The sequence below is a fragment of the Periplaneta americana genome, chromosome 2, assembly GCF_040183065.1.
Source record: "Periplaneta americana isolate PAMFEO1 chromosome 2, P.americana_PAMFEO1_priV1, whole genome shotgun sequence".
In the NCBI taxonomy this organism is placed as follows: domain Eukaryota; kingdom Metazoa; phylum Arthropoda; class Insecta; order Blattodea; family Blattidae; genus Periplaneta; species Periplaneta americana.
Window position 1 is genome coordinate 22,103,697 of NC_091118.1, and position 20,744 is coordinate 22,124,440.

At 36.2% G+C, this 20,744-nt stretch overlaps 1 protein-coding gene and 1 non-coding gene across 3 annotated transcripts; both read right to left on the minus strand.

Moving 5' to 3' along the window:
* Nucleotides 1–1,787: 1,787 nt before the first annotated feature.
* On the minus strand, nucleotides 1,788–20,509 carry LOC138715932 (zinc finger protein 665-like). 2 transcript variants are annotated; one of them, XM_069848941.1, is made up of 6 exons: nucleotides 19,964–20,503; nucleotides 15,828–15,947; nucleotides 10,036–10,172; nucleotides 8,152–8,268; nucleotides 4,951–5,027; nucleotides 1,806–3,932 (listed from the first exon to the last, which is right to left on the minus strand). In XM_069848941.1, the coding sequence occupies exons 1-6, from the start codon at nucleotides 20,175–20,177 to the stop codon at nucleotides 3,173–3,175; spliced, it is 1,425 nt and encodes a 474-aa protein (XP_069705042.1). In that variant the 5' UTR covers nucleotides 20,178–20,503; the 3' UTR covers nucleotides 1,806–3,172. The 2 variants fall into 2 exon arrangements, with proteins under 2 accessions (XP_069705043.1, XP_069705042.1); XM_069848942.1 differs by lacking the exon at nucleotides 15,828–15,947 and having other exon boundaries at nucleotides 1,788–3,932; nucleotides 19,964–20,509.
* On the minus strand, nucleotides 13,433–13,504 carry TRNAY-GUA (transfer RNA tyrosine (anticodon GUA)). The gene has a single exon. It is a non-coding gene; the product is annotated as a tRNA-Tyr (tRNA).
* Nucleotides 20,510–20,744: the final 235 nt, after the last annotated feature.

The following is a 20,744-nucleotide window of genomic DNA, read 5'->3' on the forward strand; positions in this document are numbered from 1 at the left end:
TAATCAAAATGGGGCATTACAAGCGTCTGAATAAGATTCTTTTTTAGACTAAGTGGTAGAAATTCTTTCATATGAAACAAAGAGTGAAGTTGAGAAAATATTTTTTTGCAAGTGTGTGTTACTTGGGTGTTCCAATTTAGATCGCTATCCATAAAAATGCCAAGATTTTTAACTGTTTTACTGTATTTAACAATAATCCCATTCAATGTTATATGTGGTATAGTACCACTATCAAGAGTACTTCGTAGACGATTATGTCCCATTACGATTGCTTGCGATTTCTCTGGATTTAACCTTAATCCAAATTTGTGTGACCACAGTGAAATCGAATTTAAGTCTTCGTTTATTTTATTTACTGCGTCACTAGTCTCATCAGGGTGGAAATGCAAATAAATTTGCAAGTCGTCAGCATACATATGGTATTTGCAGTGTTTTATCATTTTAGTCACGTCATTAATATAAATCATGAAGAGTAAAGGTCCGAGAACTGATCCTTGTTGAATTCCAGATTTCACGACACACCATCTTGAAGAATAATCGCATGCAATGACACACTGTTGACGTTCGCGAAGGTAGGATTCAAACCAAGTAACAGAACTTTCAGAAAGATGCAGAAGTCTTAATTTACATAATAGAAGGTCCGTGTCAACTGTATCAAATGCCTTACTGAAGTCAAGTAATGTCAGTAATGTTAATTTACGTTCATCCGTGGCTTCACGTATATCCTCATTCACTTTTAGTAGTGCTGTAGTCGTACTATGTCCATTTCTGAACCCGGATTGGTATTCGTCCAGTAAGGCATGTTCGGTTAGATAGTCCATTAGTTGTTTGTGAACAATACGTTCCAGAGCTTTTGATAGGGCAGGTAGGATACTAATTGGACGGAAATCATTTGCACATAATGGGGTTTTAATTTTAGGGATCGGACGGATAAAGGCTTTCTTCCAGAGGTTCGGGTAGGTAGAAGTTATGAGTGAGGCGTTGAATATATGTGTTAATGTCGGCAGTATTATGTCCAATATTTTCTTCAATAATATTATACTAATATTATCCACACCTTCAGCTTTAGAAGTAATACGTTTTATTGCCGCTCTCACTTCAGTTTCTGTGACATAAGTGAAGAAAAATATTTCTCTATCCGGAATTGGAGTCATTTGTAATTCGTTAACTGTCTGCTGTTTGTCGACCGTATCCAAGGTTATTGACTGTACCGTTGCAAAATGGTCATTTAGTTCGTCAAGAGAAACTGGCACACTGTCTACCTGAGTCCTGGGATTTCCTAAGCCAATTGTCCGTAAGTTTCTCCACAGTTTGGAAGGGTCAGCTCCCCCCTTCAAGATGTTATGAAAATGTCTCAGTTTTGCGTTTCTAATGGCTTGAGTAGTTCTGTTACGTAAGAGTTTATAATAATTATAAGAGATTTCTGTCTTGTCATGTTTAAACGTTTTGTATGCAGTGTTTCTGTCCGTAATCATACTACGTATGTCAGCAGTCATCCATGGTGCTGGTGTTCTTTTTACGCGTTTAGATTTGATAGGAGCATGCTTGTCATATAAATTTATAATATACTCATTTAGTTTAACAAGTTTCTCGTCAACAGTATGTAAGGTCCATATTGAGTCCCAGGGAATCTTTATTGCGTCTTCAAGTAGTTGGGTTTCATCAATACGTTTCAAGTCACGATACTTTATGAGTTTAGGTGTGGGCTTGGGACACTTCAAAGAATATACTAGATAAATAATATCGTGGTACGAAATTCCCGAAGCCGCACATTGTCCATGTTTTTGTACTTTGTCTGCATTCTTCGTAATAATTAAGTCTAATAGGGATTCGGAAGATTGGGTATGGTGGGTTGGTTCAAGGGGAAGGACTGCTAGATCAAGAGCCTGGAACATGGTCAATAGATGTCTAGTGTAGTTCGAATCAGAGGCTAACAAATTTGTGTTAAGATCACCCATTATTAAGACGTGTTCATAATCTGTGATGAATTCCAATAACGATCTCTCGATCTCTGCAATATCGTTAATCTTCGGGGGTTGGTAAATTACACAAATAAGGCATTTCTGAAAGCTTGTCAATACTTCTACAAATAGCATTTCAGGTTTTCCGGCATACTCGCCAGGAGATGTGTGTATTATTCTGGGATTGAGATCTGATCTGACATATGCAGCAACGCCGCCTCCTTGTTTATTTAAACGATCATTTCTTAATAGCGTATAACCATCTATGTGTAATGTCGCTGAGGATAATGTAGGTTTGAGCCAAGATTCAGAGATGAGAAGAGCATGCAAATTCTGATTCGAGAATATGGATTGAATTTCGTCAAAGTGTGCAACCAAACTCTGAGCGTTAATATGGGCTACGTGAAGGGATGAAGAGTTCTTGGAAAATGCTGTTGTTAAAATGTTGAATGCTTCAGGGTGAGAGAGAGGGTTCTGGTCAGCAGGTATAGGGGAATGGTGTGAGTGAAGGTCATTGTACAATGTTCTGTCAGAGACAACCGGATTATTGCTGTCAAAAATCAGGGTATCCAACTTAAAAGAAAAAAAAAAGTTATATAAAAATATGAAGTTGCTACAAGTAAAGATTTCCTATTAATTAATAACTTAGCTAACTTAGCTAAATATAAACCCAGTTGAAAAGCTAGTAGATCTAACCTAGACTAAGAATTAAAAAGTATAATTAAATAATAATAATAATAATAATAATAATAATAATAATAATAATAATAATATAGTCTTGGGAAACTAACACTAAAGAAAATTAAAAAGTAGGAAGAATAAAAGTAACATTGCACAACAGCTCACAGTTCAGAAGTTCAAATCTGCAGCACAAGTTATCCGGTGCTTTACATTACCTACCTACTATAGTAATGAAGAAAAAAAAAATGTTGAATATTTCTAAAAAATTTACTGCTGTTAGCTGTACCTAACCCCTTAAAAGAATTCAAATTTATGTCACCTACAACTTGAATAACTGAAAGAAATTTTGCACAAATATTTCTCACAGACCAAATATTTTTTTTTTTGGAAAAATAGAAAAATAATAAAAACTGAAATGTTCTACCACAATTCAGTAGCAAGAGTTAACAAAAGTAACGATACTTTAACAATGTCAGCCTCCTGTACACACAACGTTATTCCTTAAAATATCTCTATGTACTTCAAAACCTTTATCGTAAACATAATGGCCTTTTGTTTTTATGTGAACGACTATGCATTTTGAGCAGACGATTTTCTGTAAAGCTTTTGTTATGTACATCAGATTTAAAAGGTTTATCCCTAGTGTGAGTGTGGCAATGACCTATAAGAGTACTTCTAAACCTGAAACCCTTGCCACAAACACCACACTGGAAGGGTTTTTGGCCAGTATGCGTAAATATATGAGCAGTTAGATGACTTTTACTTCTGAAGCCTCTACAACACACCTTGCAAGTGAAAGGTTTTTCTGCAGTGTGTGTTCGAAGGTGAAAAGAATAATTACGACTTTGAGTAGAATTTTTTCCACAAATATTGCATTTGTAAGGTTTTAAGCCATTATGTTTGCGATAATGAACTGTAAGATCGTTATTATGTTTCAATATTTCACTACAGACATTACATTTGAGAGAGTTATCCCCATTATCCACACAACTATGAGACACTAGAAAACGCTGTTGAGTAAATTCCTCACCACAATCATCACATTTAAAAGGTTTTCTTCTGGTATGAGTACGAATATGAAGTACAAGATAACATTTTTTGGCAAAGAGTTTACCACATATATCACAAAGAAATCGTTTTTTCGTTGTATGTGAACGACGATGTACTGCTAGTCTATTATTTTGTATAAAGCCTCTTCCACAAATATCACACTTGTATAATTTCTTGCCAAAATCAAGACAATTGCTTTTGGTGTCACTGTTCGGAATGATTCCATCTGGTGAGGGGGATCTGCAACAATGAGAAGATATGGATATGAGTTACAGAGAAAAGTGTGAGAGGAAAACAAGATGAGACAATTTGCTAGTTTCACCAAATTCCATCAGGCTTTGTTTTATGAAATTCAACTTCACAGGCTAACCATCATTTGGTAATAATGAAGAAAAATTGGCTTTTGAATTCATTAAATAAAAATGATATTATTTCCTTTGCATTAATATTTTTGTTATTAAATAAAGAAGATATTATGTCCTATGTGTTGATACTTTTGTTTTTACATGAATTCAAAAGTAAATTTTTCTCCATTATTACCAAATGATCATTAGCCCCTTTTTGTAAGCACCCATTCAATTGTCAATTTTGTAACGAGTTGTTAAAATAATAATGGTTTGAACAAATAAATGATGACATCTGTAAAATAGGTCGTCTACATATTAAACACAATTGGAGATCATTCTTGACATCCTGGGAATGAACATGTTCTAAAGTAATGAAACACAATACAGTCTGATTCGTATGAGAAGATATAAAATAAAATGACTATAAAATCTATGATGAGGGTGCTGTAGAGGCCGAGACGTACATGGGAGGATAATATTAAGATGGATTTGAGGGAGGTGGGATATGATGCTAGGGACTGGATTAATTTTACTCAGGATAGGAACCAATGGCGGGCTTACGTGAGGGTGGCAATGAACCTCTGGGTTCTCTAAAAGCCATAAGTAAATAATAATAATAATAATAATAATAATAATAATAATAATAATAATAATAATTATTATTATTATTATTATTCCAGAAATGCATATAGAGTGTTAGTTGGGAGGCCAAAGGAAAAAAGACCTTTGGGGAGGCCGAGACGTAGATGGGAAGATAATATTAAAATGGATTTGAGGGAGGTGGGATAAGATGATAGAGACTGGATTAATCTTGCTCAGGATAGGGACCGATGGTGGGCTTATGTGAGGGCGCCAATGAACCTCCAGGTTCCTTAAAAGCCAGTAAGTATTATTATAATATGAAAACTCACCTTTCTGGAAATATCTCGTGATCTTCGATTGTTATTTCATCCTCTACTTCTATCTTTACAAAACCGACAGTCTCATCCTGTATGAAACAAGTACCAACTGTTTAATACTTTTTCAGTAAAAGTCTACTGTCCGTCCAAGTGATTATATTGCAGGGTCGTCGAAACAGAGGAAGTCACGTGACAGTTACTTAACGAGGTCATTTTCTTTAAATTATTTTAAATAGTTGTATAATATTACGTAGACTTCCAATTCCATACAGCAAATATTTTCATGAAAGAATCTAACCGCCCAGCCACTAGCCTTTATATAGGGACCAGCAGAAACAGGTAGGGGAAACCGGGATGCGACATAACCACTGGGATGGACAGTACTAATGTATTACTGCTGAGGAGAAAGACACTAATACCTAATTCCACTATTAATATATAATTAATACACACAGTTCAGTAACAATCGAATTATTTATGAGGAGTCAGTTAGCCATGAGGGAATCAAAATATTACTTTTTAGATTTTATATAAAAAAAAATTCTGTGAAATTTCTTTAACAAGACTATATTTTTATAAATATTGAGTAATTTTAAAATATGGGAAAAATATATTTAATACATTCCTGTTACCTGGTTTCACGAAACTCGCGAACATTTATATTATCAAAGATAATTATTTGACATTGTTTCTTCCCTATTTCGTAGCTGAAACTTAATTTCATAATGAATTTAAATACTATTATAGTCACAATCATGCCATGGTATGAAAGAAAAATTTCACAACCTCGAGCGGGAATCGAAGTCGGGTCAGGCGCTCTACCACTGAGCTATCGAGTTCGTCTCACGCCAAAGGCTTTGGAATTATCCTTTCATACTGGCGACTCTGTTATGTCCATAGCGTCTGATCTAGTCAGCACTGCTTATGGGTTGAAAGAAACTACTTTCATACCATGGCATGATTGTGACTATAATAGTATTTAAATTCATTAATATGTCACATCAACGGACGTGTATACGTCACCAAACATCGTAAGATGAAGATTAATTTCCTAAGTTGGCTACATTTTCGTAACAGCAACATGATCTTCAAAATGCAGCTCGTCCCTTTAAGAATGATTACAATAGGAAATTATAAGTTTTATATAACACAATCTTTAAAACCAATGTGTTATATAAGCTTAACTTTAACATCAGCAGTTAGCTAGTGTAATCACAGAAGCTTGCTAAACACGCAACTGCTTCCCGCCAGCGGCCAAGCAAAAATAGAGAATCTCATACACATTACAAATGCAAAGTATAAGACTAGGTTTCATCACAAGAATGAAATATGTCAGAGACTGCGAGTTAGTGAAGATACTATACTCAGATTTTTAATTGTAAAGAATAAATAAATTAAACATCTTCTTGTTGTATGACTTGAGGCTTTCCCGGCGTTTGAAGTAGAATAACTCTTCTCGGGTTCTCAGCCAGGTGAGTTGGAGATTAGCTTCCAAGCTTTCGACAGCTAGCTCTGCCATCTTCTTCAGGGACGAAGTGATGTGGGACCACGTCTAGCCGGTATATATGCAAAAGTAGGGCTTCCCGATGCGGGCCAATCAGGAGCTAGTTCCCAGTCCCGACCGCCAGGCGCATTCTGGTTGGTGGACACGTCAGCCAATCAGGAGCTACTTGCTGGTCCCGACTGCCTGCCGTGTGCTGGTGGTCTAAGCGTATTGATGGCGGGTTTCCATGCTGTACTCAGCTGTAGACCCCCGTCTCTGTTGAAATTATTGCCATCTAGCTGGATTTCGATGGCTTCCTTGATAACTAAGTCCCAGTAACCTGATGTCTTGTCCAAGATGGTGGTGGCGCTGAAATCTATCTTGTGGCCAGTTTCTAGGCTGTTTTGGGCTACTGCAGACTTATCAGGATAATATAGTCTTATGCTGCGTTGGTGTTCCTTGCAGCGTTCCATAATAGATCGTCCCGTCTGCCCGATGTAGCATTTCCCACACTCACAAGGTATTCTGTAGACACCAGGTGTCCTGAGACCAAGGTCGTCCTTAACTGGTCTCAGCAACTTCTACCCTTTTCCATGAAAAAAATGTTAGTGCAAACACTCGTGATGCCCCACTTCGATTACTGTGATATTCTGTTTACTGACCTAAGCGTTACTTCGGCGCAGAGACTACAACGTGTTCATAATATGTGCGTCCATTTCGTCTGCAATATTCGCCGGGCTGATTATGTAACACCATCCCTCGAAATGTTGTCCTGGCTCCGTCTAGAAGATCGTAGGAAAATCCACTGTCTTTCCCTTCTCTTTCACATATTGCATTTCTCCACTCCTGTCTATCTTGCGTCTCGTTTTCAAAATTTATCCACCCATCATAACCTAGACACACGATCACAACACTCCTCAATATTATCTATTCCCTCCCACCGAACATCCTCATATTCATCTTCTTTCACTGTGGCTGTTCCTCGGCTTTGGAATTCCCTACCAAGTAATATCAGGGACTGTCAGACATCAAACCAATTTAAGAATAGGCTAACGAGATATTTTTCTAACAATTATTGTTAACAATAATAGCTGTTTCAGGTTTCTCAATGTTTAATTGTTATATATATCACAGATAAATATCTAAATTATCTCATTATTATTATTATTATTATTATTATTATTATTATTATTACTATTATTATTACTATTACTATTATTATTATTATTACTATTATTATTATTATTATTATTATTATTATTATTATTATTATTATTATTATTATTATAACTATTTCTTACCAATGTTTATTATTGTCACACTAACATTAGTTATTCAATTTTCATTACTTACTTTCATGTTGTTTTATGATCTAGATATTAATGTAATAACTATGTAAGCAAATGTATTTAATTAGAATTAGAGTCTGGCTGGGCGGAAGAGAAGGCCTACTGGCCTTAGCTCTGCCAGATTAAATAAATAAATTATTATTATTATTCTCCTTATGTAGGGGGTCATTTTCGCGAAAGGAGGTTTACCTTGGGTCAATTTCTAATGAAGTTAGGCCAGTCCAAATTTGATTTTCAAGTTTCAATTATATCAATTGCTTAGGTTACACCCAATAATCATGTCACCAAAGTCTGAAAGACATGAAGAGAAAAATGTGAATTTTTGTCCTAAGAGTCTATGAATACCTTAAACAAAGAAATCACACCATAAACTTAACTTACCTCACTAGCATTTATGAACATAAAATCACTTTCATGCTTAACTTCAGTAAACGTTGCTTCGTTATACGTCATGTAAGACTCGTCAGTAGCAGGTTCCTCCTTCACCTTGACTGTGTGCTGCAGCAAAAAAAATGTCACTGTCATTAAGAATCTCTGTCACTTCATACTTTTGAGTCTTACAATAGAAACTAATTACACAGGGAAGCATTTGATGCATGCAGCAGGCACAGGGTTTGCGGCAGACAAAGCGAGTATAGTAGAACCATCTCTGAATTAGCTGATCATCAGATTATCTGATGGTCTTCCGTTTTTCCTACCTAATTAATCACGAAAACTCAGCTAAAATTCGATCTGCACACTTGAACGTAAAGGGTCTAGCAAGATACTCTGTGCGAGGCTACTATGTAACGGTTAGAATGGGATTATCCATGTGTGGGACTTCAAAATCGAAGCGTGTATATAACCTTCCTTTAGCACTCTGTTGCCATTCGCAGCAATTCACACACACCACTTACCATTGACATTCCAATACAAGGGCAATAACTTTGACACAGGAATTTGCAGACGATTTCAAAGGGTCTGCCCAAGAGCAGGTCATTCACTGCAAACCCAGCATTCTAAGTGAATGATATTTCAGAAATATAGAAAAAAAAGAGACAGAGAGAAATAGAGAAGGGGAGGGGGAGAGAGAAAGTGGGTGAGAGGGAGAGAGGGGAGAGGTGAGAGAAAGCAAGAGCAAGAGAGTGGGATGGAAGGGGAGAGGGAGAGTTTTGTGTGTGTGTGTGTGTGTGTGTGTGTGTGTGTGTGTGTGTGTGTGTGTGTGTGTGTGTGTGTGTGTGTGTGCGCGTGCGCGCGTCTAATGCCTACCCACTTCACTTGCGTGATTCGGCAATTCCGTGAAATTTAAGTGTGGGTAAATATAAAACTCAGAAGACATGGCTTTTATAGGACACCTTTTACTCAGTGGCGTAGCATCAATGTAAGCTAAAAAGCTCAGCTTCCTCAGTTAATAATAATTTCATAACAAACCTGCAGTTTATGAACAAAATTATTTATTAATTTTAATACAATTTATATTTGCGCGTTAAATATTGTGATGCGGCAGCTCAGGATGATTTGTGATGCAGCAGTAAACATGAAGCCTGCACACACCAGCTTCCAATCCCCTCATTCTTTTGTATACCCTCCCCGCAGATTTTCCATCTCTTTCTAACTAAACTACTCTGGTCGCAAGGCTTGCAAGAAGCTAGCTTTTACATTGAAAAGAATTTAGTTTCCGAGTTATCCCTTTCGTGAGTTGTGTTTAGTTGAAGTGTTAGTGTGCATTGTGGCTGATATAATAAATAATGAGTGAAATAACTGTTGCTGACACTAATTTACTTGAATTTTTAGGACAATTCCATTATCAAGACTGACTTATGAACAAAAGTGTGATGTAAAAAACAAACGACCGACTCCCTTGCTATCAATGAAGGACACAACCAAGACAGACGCATACTTACGTAATTACGAATACTGTATTTATTGACCGTTAATATTGTGATTTCTCTAAATATGACAGAGAGTGAGCTACTGTGTCTATTTGTCAGAGATATGTGTAAACCATGAAATCATATTTTACTACATACTATTTGAGAAGATGCCTTATTGGTTTTACTTACGAGGTTCCAACCAATCTTCGGACTGCTGACTTGACATTGACTACTATTTACTTTAAGACTATATTTTTCCAATACGTTATCCCATATGTACATGGAAGAGTTAGCTTCCCCTGCTCAAAATTTCATGCTATGCCACTGCTTTTACTTAACTTTGAAATATCTTAAGCAATTTTTTTTTTTACACATTACGATATATAGTTTAAAGGATAACCAGATTACTCACCATTATTTCTTCCTTCAAAAAAGGAATTTGTATTACTTCACTAATAATACTGACAGCTTCCTTGGCACCATGATTGGGGAAACGTTCAGAAGGATCATTATCTGAATCATGTATTACTTTGGTTGAATTTTTGTTTCCTGAAAGAATTAATTATTGCACATTATAATCACAGACAACACACTAACAGACAAAGGAAGGTATACAATGTATAAATTTGTTGTAGCTAGTAACATATTTTTTAACTTAAATAATTTCTGTGTGCTGATATAATAATTAAAGCTGAGTGATATGCATATTACTTTTAGTTTTCTTTAAGCGTAGTGGGCTTTTGAGATTGTTACATCTCACATTGACTACAAACACAGCAACAGTAAATGAAAGCTAAGATATATTGTGGAATAACTCTGCATTCTCTAATGTAAAATGAAAACAACTTCATTTGAATAGAGCTTCCTTTTTTCGTTATAAAGTAACATCACAGTCTAGTATATACAGTCACGAAGCTTGAGTTGTGAGGGTGCTAGGAACTATAGACTGTGCCGATACTATTTCATATTGTCTGTAATGAGGCAATATTAGCAATCCTAGTGGTTAGCAACTATCTATGGATGCATATTTACTACGTATTGAGCTTCGTGACTGTATATACTAGATTGTGGTAACCAGTGGCGGTTCCTCGGGGGAGGGAAGGGAGGAACGTCCTCCTCACGTTTTTCTTCTTTTGAAAGTAAGTACCAAATGAAAGATATGCCTTGAAATTCGAGGAAGATTCGATAATTTTTAAGTTCACAACTATAAGAAAACCTCGGTTGATCGAGTTTTAAACGACACGCACTCATGTGCTGCTAGAAAACTGTGAGAAAGGTGCGAGATTGTTTGTGTGGAGGAAAGTCAATCCATTCCTCCTTTACTGCAGTTAATACACATAGACAACAGCGCACTAGTGGCCAGAGAAAGAAGCAGAGTTTTAAAGCAAGTAAATGAACGGATAGGGAGGTGATCCTCCTCTAAATCAGCGCATGGACAGGAATAGAAACCGCCTGGTAGTGCAGCAAAGCTCGCTACTGCTGCCATCTAACAATGCTGTATTCAACCAGACTATAACACATCTAGGAGGAGGCACAATAAAAACAGTTTTAATGCAAAGCTATGAAAGACACCATATAAACTTTTTTTAAATTATAAATCAAAATATATTATTCATTGCACTTTATATAAGCTACTATTCATGGTTTGAAACTTTCGAGGATATCTGAAAGTTGAAGTTGGATTTATATAGAACAAAGAGGAAGTAGTTCTATGTTACTATCACAGAGCTTTTTGGGCCCTGAAATTCACTTCCATTCATTGTCTACTAGACAGAACAACAGCCAAGTTGTCAGTTTTGTACAAATATATTTGAAATTGAAAGTACTCCAAACTACATTATTTTTAACGTAAGAAAAATTATTCGGCCACCGGCAGCTTTGAACAATAATGGTAGTATGACTTTACAAGAACTGACATTCTTCAAAAGCATGCGATACGGAACTTGTAAAATGTACATGTGGCAACACAGACCACGTGGGTGGGTGTAGTGTTCTCGTTTTCCTAACAGATTATTTCTCATTCCCATTTCAGTCAAACGGTTCCGGTTACATGTTAGTAGCTGGTCTCTAACACGTGTGATGCTGTAGTGTGCGCGAAAAATGCTGTGAGGTTGTGAATTTCCTTGTAATTGTTAATTTGTGTAATTATTCAACAATGAATGGAAGTGAAAACACATTATATTTTGGACAATTTAGGAAATTCAGTTTACAAAAACAGATTATTGCTATAGGCCAACCCTAACACTACCTGGTCTTACATGTATGCATGTAAGCTAATTTTTAGAATGTTTCTCTCAAGAAGGTGTCATTCTGCACTGTTAACTTCTTTCCTCCTTTTAAGAAATATGCAGGAGCCGCCACTGGTGGTAACATACTTTTCAAAATAAGGTAAGTATACCATAGTAGGTTGGTATACACTAAACCCTCGATGAAATGATGATGGAGAATATTTGGAATGCAACAAGGGAACAGGAGCTCCCAGAGAAAAACCCCCCTGTGTTACCTGGACCACAGGCTTCCCAAACACAAGTATAAATCAGGGGTATGCCAAGGATGGAACCTGAGTCCATAGGATTAGAAGTCTAGTGCTCTAGCCAGTGATGATTTTTTTGTTAATGTTCCATCCCATTAGAGAAATAAATATACTGAAGAACAATATACCTAAAAATCTCACTGAAATTATCAAAGATATTTTATACACGAAATGGTACAAACTATCAGAAATGAAAAAGATATAACTGAAGAAATAGCAATCCAACAAGGAATAAGACAAAACGAATCCAAGCTGTTCATATTAATATTACAGAAAATAAATTAAAATCACAGGAAGGGCATTAGTTTAATTCTATTAAATGCAATAAACGTAATTTTCAATTACTTTATTTATCCTATCACGATAATCTTTCTTTTTTTCAGGCACTTTATTTTGTTACTTACGAAAATTTTATCTGTGTTGATTTAAAAATTTAATTTGCTAATATATTTTTATTATTTTATCAGTAATCCAATTTCTATTTAATATAAGAACTAAAACAGATAACGTTGTGCACTATTACAGAGAAATACTCATCATCAGAATGGCTGCTCATCTACAAAAATGGCTCATTAATATATAGAGGAACAAATGCTGGAGCTGGAGTACACATATCTCTTTTTTCACACTATATAGCTATAGGTGAAAACAAATCAAATTTTGATGCAGAAATTGAAGCAATACTTTTTGCCCTAGAACAATTAACTTAATATATTTTTTTTTTTCGTTGTTGGTAACTCTGTAGCATCTATTAGATGCTTTACGGTTGTGCTAACAGATAGAGTTACTTGTCAACAATGTGATGCTGAAACGTGTGTTCAGGTTACTGCCCAGCGACAGTCCTGATGTATTTTTATATTTGTGATGATTGGTTAATTAATATTAACCCGGCACACTCACAATCACACTCACATTCATACAAATTTCCAGACTCTAGACACCCAGGGAATTCCTCTTCTTCAAGAAAACAATTAATATGTAGACTGAAAATGTTTCACAATGCTATCTTAATAGTCGACTCAAAAGCTACAATACAAGCTATAGCATCAAACAAATTGCCCCTTACAAATAAAATTAATGAAATCCGAAAACTAATAAAAATACTAGAAAATTTACAGAAGAAAATACACTTCCAATGGATAGCATCACAAGTTGGCATAAGTGGGAATGAAATTGCTGATGAATTATTTCAATGTACCGAAGTACATATGATATTTCCATGCAGATATTCTGCGTCATCTTACGATGAAAGAGTAATGGAACGGAGAAAAACTCTCTCCGGTGCCGGGACTCGAACCCGGGCTTTCAGCTCTACATGCTGATGCTTTATCCACTAAGCCACACCGGATACAACCCTGGCGCCGAACAGAATTGTCTCTGATTGAGTTCCAACTCTTGGGTTCCCTCTAGTGGCAGCCCTCTGCACTACGTCATAGATGTCTATGAACATAGGACCGAAGTCAACACATGTTCGGCGCCGGGGTTGTATCCGGTGTGGCTTAGTGGATAAAGCATCAGCACGTAGAGCTGAAAGCCCAGGTTCGAGTCCCGGCGCCGGAGAGAGTTTTTCTCCGTTCCATTACTCTTTCATCGCTGATGAATTAGCGCAAAAAAAAAAAAAAGGCACAAAACTGCATAGACAAAACAAAGTTTTGGGTACACACACATTAGGCATCAAAATTAAAACCAAATCAGAAACAGAAATACTCCATAAAAATGATCAACAATCACAAGGGAAAAAATGGGCAAAAAACAATTGGAGATTATCACTTATCACGACACACTCGTTATTGCAAAAACAGAAGATGACATACAACTTCAACATCAGAGGATCATCTTGGTTAACACTGTATTTACTTTAGTACTTTCCTGTAATCTTGTTGTAGCTCATCAAATGTCTGTCATCGCTAAAAACTACTCTAAATAATTTGCATTTTCACTTTTATTATTTAGTATAGACCCAGAAACAAAATTTGAGCTACATGAATTTCCGAAGTTCCAGTTATAACATACTGCACACACGCGGTGCTTATACTGAAAATTCTGTAACTGGGTCTGTATGTGCTCTTTATATAAAAATACTAGTCTGAACACCCATTACACCACAAAAAAATCTGCACTCATTTCTAGGACAACAAGTATAGGTATGCAGTAACATTCAGCATTTTGAATAGTTGACGGATCAAGGTTAGGTCTGTATTAAGAATATTTATGTCCCACATTTCTATTGGTATTAATATTAATTCTGATTTAGAATCCGTGATTACTGTATGTACCAAAAATTCACTGAAGTGTGTGCCAGCAAGTAAGAAATGAGTGCTTTAAGAAACAATGAACCTTTAACAGCTTAAAATTACTTCACTGTGTATATTACGATGTACCAAAGTACATATGATATTACCATGCAGAGGGAACCTAAGAGGTGGAACTGAGAGGATTCTGTCCAGCATCGGAATGGGAATCCGGTGTGGCTTACAAGGAGAGGACACGCTCTGTATATCTCCGAATTAAATAAGATTGTGTGAGATGAAAGTACAAGAAGTACTGTTTAAAGTCATACCTGGTATGGGTGGCCAATGACCCCTCGTTTTGAAAATATTGGCTATTGTTTGTGACTTACTTCCGTTAGGTGCTCAATAGGGAAGCATTAGACTGTGTAACAGCGTAGCCCATATGGTTGGATGCTGAGTTGTTATCCCGGCAACCTGAGTTCGAATCTTAACTGGTCCTATATTTTTTTCTTTTAATAATAATTAATATTGTGATCACAGTTATCTATTTACATACTTATATTATATTTCTCAATGTATTGAATGCTTCATCATGTTTTAAACAAATTACTAATTAACTAACATTGTATTGTAAAGGATAAACAATGAAATACTGCTCACGTAGGAAGGTAAGATGTGTCACTGGTGTTTGTTCTATTTGTGTAGCAGCTATTCCATTTCATTTTGTACCCGATTCATTATGATGTTATAAAAACACACAAAACATACATATTTCCTGCACCATGCACAGCAAATGAAAGAAGGTTGTCCACAGTCACACACATTTTTCCACACTTCTGCTGTGAAACAGATATCCTTCACATTCACAAACACTTCTCGCTCGTTTATCAATTTTTATGCATACCACGCATATTTCAACATGGCTTTGAATATAGGAACTGACAACTGAAAGTGAATTAAAATAATAATAATAATAATAATAATAATAATAATAATAATAATAATAATAATAATAATAATAATAATATCAAGCTTTAAAATATGGGAAGGCATTAGGTTTCGAACTCGAGTTGTCTGGATGACAACTCAGCATCCAACCACATGAGCTACGCCGTTACAAAGTCTAATGCTTCCCTATTAGGCACCTAACGGAAGTATGTCATTAACAATAGCCAATATTTCCAAAACGAGGGGTCATTGGCCACCCATACCAGGTATGACTTTAAACAGTGTGTCTTGTACTTTCATGTCACAAAATCTGATTTAATTCGGTGATATACAAAGCATATCCTCTCCTTGTTAGTGGATAGAGCGTCAGCACATAGAGCTGAAAACCTGGGTTCAAACCCCGGTGCCGGAGAGAATTTTTCTCTGTTCCACTCTTTCTTCTTCACTGTGTATGCTATTTCTGAACCTATTTCACATACTTCTTATTCTCACCTCTTGTATTATCCTTCTTTTTATGTCCCTTAGGGCAAGGGGCTGGCAAGGCAGGAAATACTGAAGGAACTGCATCATCTCGTAGTTTGAGCTTCTTACGGGGCAATACTAACGTAGTACCTAAAAATTCAGTTCGATTATTTTATGCATAGGTATATATTACCTAAAAAGAGAGGGATTGGGAATTGAATGGGTTACAGCAGGTGTTTGTTTATGCAGATAACGTGAATATCTTAGAAGAAAATCCACAAACTACTAGGGAAAACACGGGAATTTTACTTAAAGCAAGTAAGGAGAAAGGTTTGGAAGTAAATCCCGAAAATACAAAGTATATGATTATGTCTCGTGGCCAGAATATTGTACGAAATGGAAACATAAAAATTGGAAATTTATCCTTTCAATACCTTGGAGCAACAGTAACAAATATAAATGACACTCAAGAGGAAATTAAACGCAGAATATGGGAAATTCCTGTTATTATTCGGTTGAGAAGCTTTTGTCATCCAGTCTGCTCTCAAAAAAGCTGAAAGTTAGAATTTATAACAAAAAAAAGGCCTATATTACTGGTTGTTCTGTATGACTGTGAAAATTAGACTCTCACTTTGAGAGAGGAACAGAGGTTAAAGATGTTCGATAATAAGATGATTATAAAAATATTTTGAGTTAGGAGGGATGAAGTTACAGGAGAATGGAGAAAGTTACATAACGCAGAACTGCATGCATTATATTCTTCATCTAGTCCGCCAAGGTAGTTCTTTGGTAGTGTGTCTGCCTCCAGACTAGCAGGCCCAAGTTCGATTCCCGGCAGGGTAAGAAATTTTCATTTAAAATTTCTACCTCAGGACTAGGAGAGATGGCGGTGCACAACTTCTAATCACTAGATTGTGCACCAATATGCCTGGATTAAATCCCAAATCTCTCCACAGTGCATATGGAGGGAAGGCATATGTCACTGTTGATAGTGATTTATCTGTTGGATGGGGACGTTAAGCCTGGTGGCCTCCTTGGTGCTATTCGACATGAGTAGGCTACATGTCGGCACCAGGTTTCCCCTTCTCCCTTCAACTTCATCTTTATCATCACTCATTCCAGACACTATACTTACATGAACACTTACACACACCTCACCCTAGTACACGACATAACTTCCACAGATATACATCATGTACAGTGTGACCAGCCGAAGTGGTGTACAACTACAAAATGGTTCACAGTTCTGCCATCTATCCGCAGTATGCGGAATCCGAATCACGCAAGCGAAGTGAGTGGGCATTGGATACACACACAGATATTCATCTAATATAATTAGGAACATTAATTCCAGAAATTTGAGATGGTTATATGAACTTTAGGCCTACACACTATATTTTATAACAATTGTTGTTTAGTAAACTGTCCAAAGACAGGTCTGAACCGCACAAGTGATACCAAGAAGGCACCACTTATCAGTCAATTAGACCAGGAGATAATGGGATACGATGGCTAGTTCCTTTCCCCCTTACAGAAGAGTACAGGGGAAAAATGGGGGATGTTCACTTTCAGGCAAAATTCAGATTTCCATTCTCTTATATACTTCATATGAAGTGAATTCATTCTACACTTAGAACAGGGGAAGAAAGTTCTTAGTCACAGAATAACTGCTGGTTAAATTCTCAGTATTATATTCGGAATGATAGAGTTTCACATTTTAAAATTGGTTTCCTGAGAATTGTTTAAAAGTGGACATCCCCCCTTTTTCCCCTGTACTTTTCTTATGGAACACATATTTTCAAGAATCAGTCCCCTAACTGCCCATTGTGCAACTCAAACCGAGAAATGGATTCAGAACACCTCAAAATCTGTGCTTCAGTGGCTGGCCATGACAATATCTTTGAAAAATATTGGAGTGCAAGAGGTCAAATGACTTTACTGTCAAACGCCTGGCATTAGAAAACAACAACAACATATTTTCAAGAATGTTTGACCTACAGAGAGAGAGAGAGAGATACACACACACACACACACAAATCTACCTAACATTTTTGTTCGTGTCACAGTCATGGTGTTACGTGTGTCACGTGTTTTTCTTGTAGAATTTGTACATAAATCAAAATGTTGTTCATATAAGAAGTTGGATATTATGTGATGTGTCTCACTTTTCCATTTATGAAACATTAAAAAATGAAATTGTTTTGAAGAAATATAAAAAAATGTCCATTTGAGCGTAACACATGAACTCTCAACCTTTCTTTGTAATAATTGTAATCAAGCATGAAATAATCATTGTATTACGGTTTCTATGCATTGTAATTATTAACAAAGGTCAACACTTCATTATTAAATTGAATTTAACAAACAGAAATAAAGATTTATTTGCCGTAAATAGAAACCAAGAGTCAGGAAGTGATAGGGAAGAAATTAGTGAAAAGATTAAGGGTGCGAGTGTAAGTGGAAATCTAGAAAGTGAAAGCGTGGGGGGGGGGGAATAAAAGCGGAATAGAAGAAGAATAAAGAAATAGAAAGAAAGACAGAGATAGAAATAAAGCAGAGACGAACAGTAAAGAAAGGCCAGAACCTGCGACAGCTGAGGATATAGCAAAGGTATTAGATATGATTAAAAAATGTGGGGATGTGATCAAAAAGTGCTAGTAAAGGGAAATTATAATTGTATATGATAGAGAAGTATAGGGGAGAGAGAAAGTGTATAAGCTGATGTGTAGAGATAAATATATTTATAGGAAGTGAGAGTAGGGTGAAAGGATTAGGTGTAAGTGGAATAGTGAGAAAGTGAAAGTGAGCGCAAATAGGAATGAGTGAAAATAGTGAAAAGGGGTTAAGAAAAATGAACAAGTGGCAGCATAAAATTAGTACTAACATTTGAACGTTGGAACAGTAAATGAATATAAGAGAAAGATAGGAGAAAAGGTCAAAGAACAAAATAGGGCAAATAATTCAATATGAAAATTTATAGAGAATAAGTGAAATTGAAATTTTAGTGAATAGTAGTTAGAGGAAAAAGGGGATTTGAAAGGCGTATATAATTTTAGATATATTACGATTAATGATCAAACAGAGAATAGCAAATGAAATGTAGGCGAAATATTGAAGGGGAGATTGAACAATAAAAATAGGTACATAAGTTAGTGTAATTGGGAGTATTTGTGTAGATGCGTACTGCAAATAATGTGTTACTGTAATATGTTAATGGTGGCACCAGATACAGAAATGTGAGGTACACCATTATATGTAAAGAAGTGCTGTGACCAAATATATCATTATTATATCATATTTGCCGTAAATGTGCATTCTGATGTGATTTTTATTAGGAAATTTCGCGCTCTTACACCAAGATTTCTTTATACTTTTTCTCCCGCATAAATGTTGTCACACAATCAATGTTGTGAGATTCAAAAAAATTCAGATCATAGCGGAAAAAAATGGCATAGGCCTATAACAAGCAGAGACTCGCGAATTTTTTTTTTTTTCGTGAAAATGTCGCATTTTCATAGAACGACGTTTTAAGCAGCCCATACCAGGAAACTAGAAGCAGATTAGATTAATAACAAGGCCATGTTATGTATGTCATTTTAATAAGAAAAAAAAAGGTAAAGGTATCCCCGTAACATGCCATGAAGGCACTTGGGGGGCATGGAGGTAGAGCCCCATGCTTTCCATGACCTCGGCACTAGAATGAGGTGGTGTGGTCGGCACCACGCTCTGACCGCCTTTTACCCCCGGGAAGGACCCGGTACTCAATTTTATAGGAGGCTGAGTGAACCTCGGGGCCGTTCTGAAAGTTTGGCAACGAGAAAAAATCCTGCACACCACCTGGGATCGAACCCCGGACCTTCCAGTTAATATACTAATTGTTACTTCATTTGTGTTGTATTTTCCCTGGACAAAAATATATTTCAAATGGAGTAAAAATTAATATTTTAGCGGTAGCTCACTGGAGCTGTTCCCAATTTTCCATGCACCTATACATTATCGATGTGACTTTACAAAGTGCTACCGGTACGAAATAGCGTTCCTGTGCCTATCATTTATCCCCCATAAAGGTTGCTGAACTGAATTTTCACTCATATTTTGTTATTGGTTACGCCTGCTTGCTTAAGTTAGGTCTGTGCTAATAAAAGTTAAAGTAACACCTTACTCACCATCCAAGCGTGTCGCCCTAAGTTCTCTTTCAATATCACTTTCTCGAAAGTGATCAATGCACACACCAGAGCATTTCGTCACTGTAAAATCCTTTCTTGAAATTGCTTGCAACCACGTACATCTTCTTTCCTCTTCAGAAGGAAATGAAAAAACTGACTTGTATTTGGTTCCATAATTAGTTTTACACCCTGGTACGGAGCAGCTTTTTGGCATTTTAAAGTGCCAAGTCCAAAAATAACTTTAAACTGAAGTATGTAATTATAACGTCAGGACTTTAATAACAGAAATAAGAAAGGTCATCGAAATTAAGACACTCTAATTTCAGTACCGGTATTTTGTTTCATAAATTAAACACACAAATTCCATTTACTGTTGTTAATGTTTCACAAATAACACAAACGCACATTTAACAACAACAAAAGTTATGTATTTTATTACTACTCCTCATAGTTCTCTCCAAAATTCTAGGCCTCAATGAATCAGCTGGTCGTTCTACAATGGAGTTTCAAAATCCAGTTAGCCTAGATTCTAGTACCTTGCATGCGAGTATCATGAAGGCACTGGTTTTCAACTGTCCGGGCGTTTTTTTTTAAAGCAAGACGTAAAGCACTGCAGCAAGACCGTTCTTTTATTACATTTGCTCCTAGATCATATATATATATATATATATATATATATATATTATATATATATATATATATATATATATATATATATGATCTAGGATTTGCTTCACCGTCGCTGCAGCAGCGCTGTAGCAAGCGTGCAGCAAATCAAAAC

Excerpts from the sequence above, each read along its gene's own strand:
- LOC138715932 (XM_069848941.1), bottom strand. The coding sequence starts at position 20,177 with ATGCCAAAAAGCTGCTCCGTACCAGGGTGTAAAACTAATTATGGAACC. Across the intron at positions 15,948-19,963 it reads TAGGGCGACACGCTTGGATG|GTACTACGTTAGTATTGCCC; the intron begins GTGAGTAAGGTG and ends CTGAATTTTTAG. Across the intron at positions 8,269-10,035 it reads TTTTGAAGGAAGAAATAATG|CACACAGTCAAGGTGAAGGA; the intron begins GTGAGTAATCTG and ends TTTTTGCTGCAG.